This window comes from Toxotes jaculatrix, chromosome 4, assembly GCF_017976425.1.
Source record: "Toxotes jaculatrix isolate fToxJac2 chromosome 4, fToxJac2.pri, whole genome shotgun sequence".
NCBI lineage: Eukaryota > Metazoa > Chordata > Actinopteri > Toxotidae > Toxotes > Toxotes jaculatrix.
Genome location: NC_054397.1, coordinates 23994816 through 23998346, shown reverse-complemented (window position 1 = coordinate 23998346; position 3531 = coordinate 23994816). Strand labels below are relative to the sequence as shown.

The 3531-nt window shown below is 50.5% G+C and overlaps 1 protein-coding gene across 1 annotated transcript; it reads left to right on the top strand.

Moving 5' to 3' along the window:
• The first annotated feature begins 294 nt into the window (after window positions 1-294).
• On the top strand, window positions 295-2831 carry rtn4rl2a (reticulon 4 receptor-like 2 a). Its single transcript, XM_041036508.1, is given in 5 exon segments — window positions 295-382; window positions 385-492; window positions 1131-1357; window positions 1547-1780; window positions 1971-2831. Coding segments are annotated over 5 exon segments (1518 nt in total).
• Window positions 2832-3531: the final 700 nt, after the last annotated feature.

Here is a 3531-nt window from a genome sequence, read left to right as displayed (position 1 = left end):
TACCGGGCACCGTGCCTTGGCCCGCTCCCCCCTCTCCTCCCCCTCCCTTTGCTGTTTCTACTTTCGCTCTCGCCCTCCCTCCCTCTTGTTCCTATGTGCGTCGAGAAAGTCTCCTCCTCTCACAGAGCCGGAGCGCACGTCTCCAACCAGCCTTTACGCGCGTACAAGCTCTCCAAGAGAATCCCCTACGGTCGGCCCCTCCCCTTTCCGTTTCTTGCCGCCCGCACTCATTCATGACCCCGGACTGGTGACGTAGGAGATTCCACGGTGCCCACTGCCGTAGGCAATAACGGGATGCTTGAGTATATATGGGACACTGGTTGCCACCAACCGGCACACTCTCAGTCGCTCCGACTCGGGAACCAGGGCATCAGCGGAGATAGCAGGCTTTACTTCGCCCTCTTAGGCTAACTCGCTTTGGGCTTTGGTTCAGGATGGAAACCCCTTCGATTTCTCGGAGCCGACGATGCTCTATCATGCGCAACTGCAAAAGTAAGTTTCTCCCTGTCTTCTTTGGTTTTGGATAGCCCATGGATACTGCAGACAAAGAGCTAATTCGGCTTTTCAACAGAACTTGTGCAACAGTATCTAAGTTTTTAATCTAAGAACTCGTGAGGTACTTTGATATGTTGAATGTAGCATCGGAATGGATACGATTTGATGGATGGTACAAGATCGAAAGGAAACTCGGAGGCTCTGTCAGACAGTTACTTATTTTATGATTTATAATAGCCAGATTTCATGTGCAGGACGTGAAACTGAATATAATAAGAAGTTTTTGTTAACTCTAAAAAAATAGTTGCCATGTTTGGACCGATGACTTCTACGATCATGCCGTGCGTAATGCTCGGTACAAGTGTAGTGCTGAAGCGCAAACTTCATTTACTTTAGAAATGTAAGGCTGTAAAATGTTTATCCTGTAATTATAGATGCTTTTACAGCTAAAATGCCCGTTCATAAATACAATAATACCAAAAGAAAGATACAATGTTAGCGCGCAGTACTAAGTGAGCGGTAAATGTTCACCCGTTTGGACTCTGTATGCTGTTGCATGTCTGCTCATAACGGATGGTTTCAGCACCACGGACAGCTCCCGCTCACCTCTCTCCCTCTCCTCGTGTCTCCTCCAGGCGGTCTCTCCCTCTGGCTGGTGGTGTGGCTGGTCCTCGGCAAGCCAAGTCCGGCATCGGCTTGCCCGCACCTGTGCGTGTGCTACCCGACGCCCATGACTGTGAGCTGCCAGGCGCAGAACTTCACCGCCGTCCCGGTCGGAGTGCCCTATGAGTCGCAGCGCGTGTTCCTCCAGAACAACCGGATCACGGAGCTTAGAGTTGGCTCTTTTGGCTTCGGAACTCAGGTAAGAAGGAGTGAGGAAAAACGGCATTTGCGGGAAGGGACGGAAAAGTGTGAAGCTGTCTCTTAATTCTCATAGAAAAGTTACATTTCCGCATGTTTTTGAATGTTTTTTTCCATATTTAAGCCTAAATAGCTTAATATCCACAGATACGAATGATCACCTTTGTATTCTTGTGTTTTCTTGCATCAGGTTCTGTGGCTGTTCTCCAACAACATCACTTGGATTGAGGCAGGGGCCTTCAGTGAGCTGAGGGACTTGGAGGAGTTGGATCTGGGGGACAACCCTAGTCTCCACAGGCTGGAGGGGGGAGCCTTCCGCGGCCTAGAGAAGCTCCAGAGCCTCCACATGCACCGCTGCCGGCTCACTGCCCTGCCCCATGACATCTTCCACAAGCTTTACAGCCTGCAGTTCCTCTATCTGCAGGTAGGGGCGCTAAAGACACACGAATGCTTGCAGATAACTGACACACAGTTGGATACTCACACACACAAGCAGCCACCCACACATGTACTTACACAGAGCAACACAAATGTCCAGTTACAAATATTACAAATCCCAGAGAGTCTGTTCTTCTTATGCTAAACTCTTCTCCTTTTTTTCTTTTCTTCTTCAGGAGAATAATCTCCACTTCCTACAGGATGACATCTTTTCTGACCTCATCAACCTGAGCCAGCTTTTCCTGCATGGCAACCGTATCCGCACCCTCTCAGAGAATGTGTTCCGCGGCTTGGTCAACCTCGACCGCCTTCTCCTCCATGACAACCGCATCAGGCAGGTGAACCGCCGCGCCTTCCGCGACCTTGGCCGCCTGACCATGCTCTTCCTCTTCAACAACTCCCTGGCTGAGTTGCCCAGCCAGACCCTGAGGGACACTCAGGGCATCGAGTTCCTTCGCCTCAACGCCAACCCCTGGTCCTGCGGCTGTGAGGCCCGCGCTCTGTGGGAGTGGTTCCGTGAGGCCCGTGTCTCTTCATCCGAGGTGATCTGTGCCTCCCCTTCCACCCGCCGTGGCCAGGACCTTCGCTTCCTTCGTGAGATGGACTTCGCCCTCTGCCCCCTGCCCGACCCAGGCTCCATTGCTGGCTCCACTACCACCACCTTCAGCACCAAGACCCGCTGGTGGTTCCACAAGAACAAGCCCCAGTCATCCACAAAAGGCATCTTTGAGAAATCCTCAGAGACTGTCAAGGCTGGTTTGTACGGGAAAGGCCCGTCCACAACCACCTCAGTCGTCAAGTACGAGCTGGGGGAGGAAGAGCTGGCGCTGCCCAAACTTGACCCTGAAGAGTACTGGGCAAACTACGGCAACGAGGACTCAGGTGTCACTCTGCGGTGCTTCGAGCTCGAATGCCCACCTGAGTTTGATCTGCCTCCATCTTCCTCCTCTCCCTCATCCTGCTCACCCTCTCTCTTCTCACTATTAGCCCTTTCTGTTTTCACCCTCTGCCTCAACCTCCACCTTCTATTTGGCTGAATCAGACTCTTAGTGCCACTCCCCCATCCCTTCCAGCCTGTTTTAAAGGCTGTGAGGACCCGTGTTAGACTCTCTATACCCCCTTTGCCCGCTTTGCTGTAAGCCAATCCTCAAGGCACAGCGAGGGAGATAGGGGGACGGTTAGATTCTGAATCTACCACCTACAGGGCTTAACACTTTTCAGGGCTGCTAAGAGTTCTTCAGCTAAGGTCATATATATCTACAATACTCTACAGGTATGGCTTTCTGTGTCTTACCTGTACGATGTCACGATTCCCTGCAATCAGGGCTATGAGGGCTGAGTCCATCTCAAATACCAACGTGATTTGATAGCAGTTGTGAATGATGTTGTCAATTTTGTCACCTCAACTTAGTTAAGACTACTAGTGCTATTAGTGCATCCAATTAACTGGCTGCTACAAATACTACAATTACTGTTAGAATCAGTGCACAGTAATGACAATACTGTAACCACTTAAAGTGTCATGTAAATAGTTATGTATTCTGTGAGTGTTCGAACTGATATCTGTGGTCCAGCACTATCACTTTCATCTTTATCCAGGAAAACTGTGAAGGCTAGTGCTTCTACAGGACAGAGCACGATGCACAGTCAGGCTGAGAGTTTACCGGGAGAGAAATAAGGGAAGAAAATATACTGTGAAGCTGTGAGGGAGGGAAGAGAGAGAGAGAGAGAGCGAGA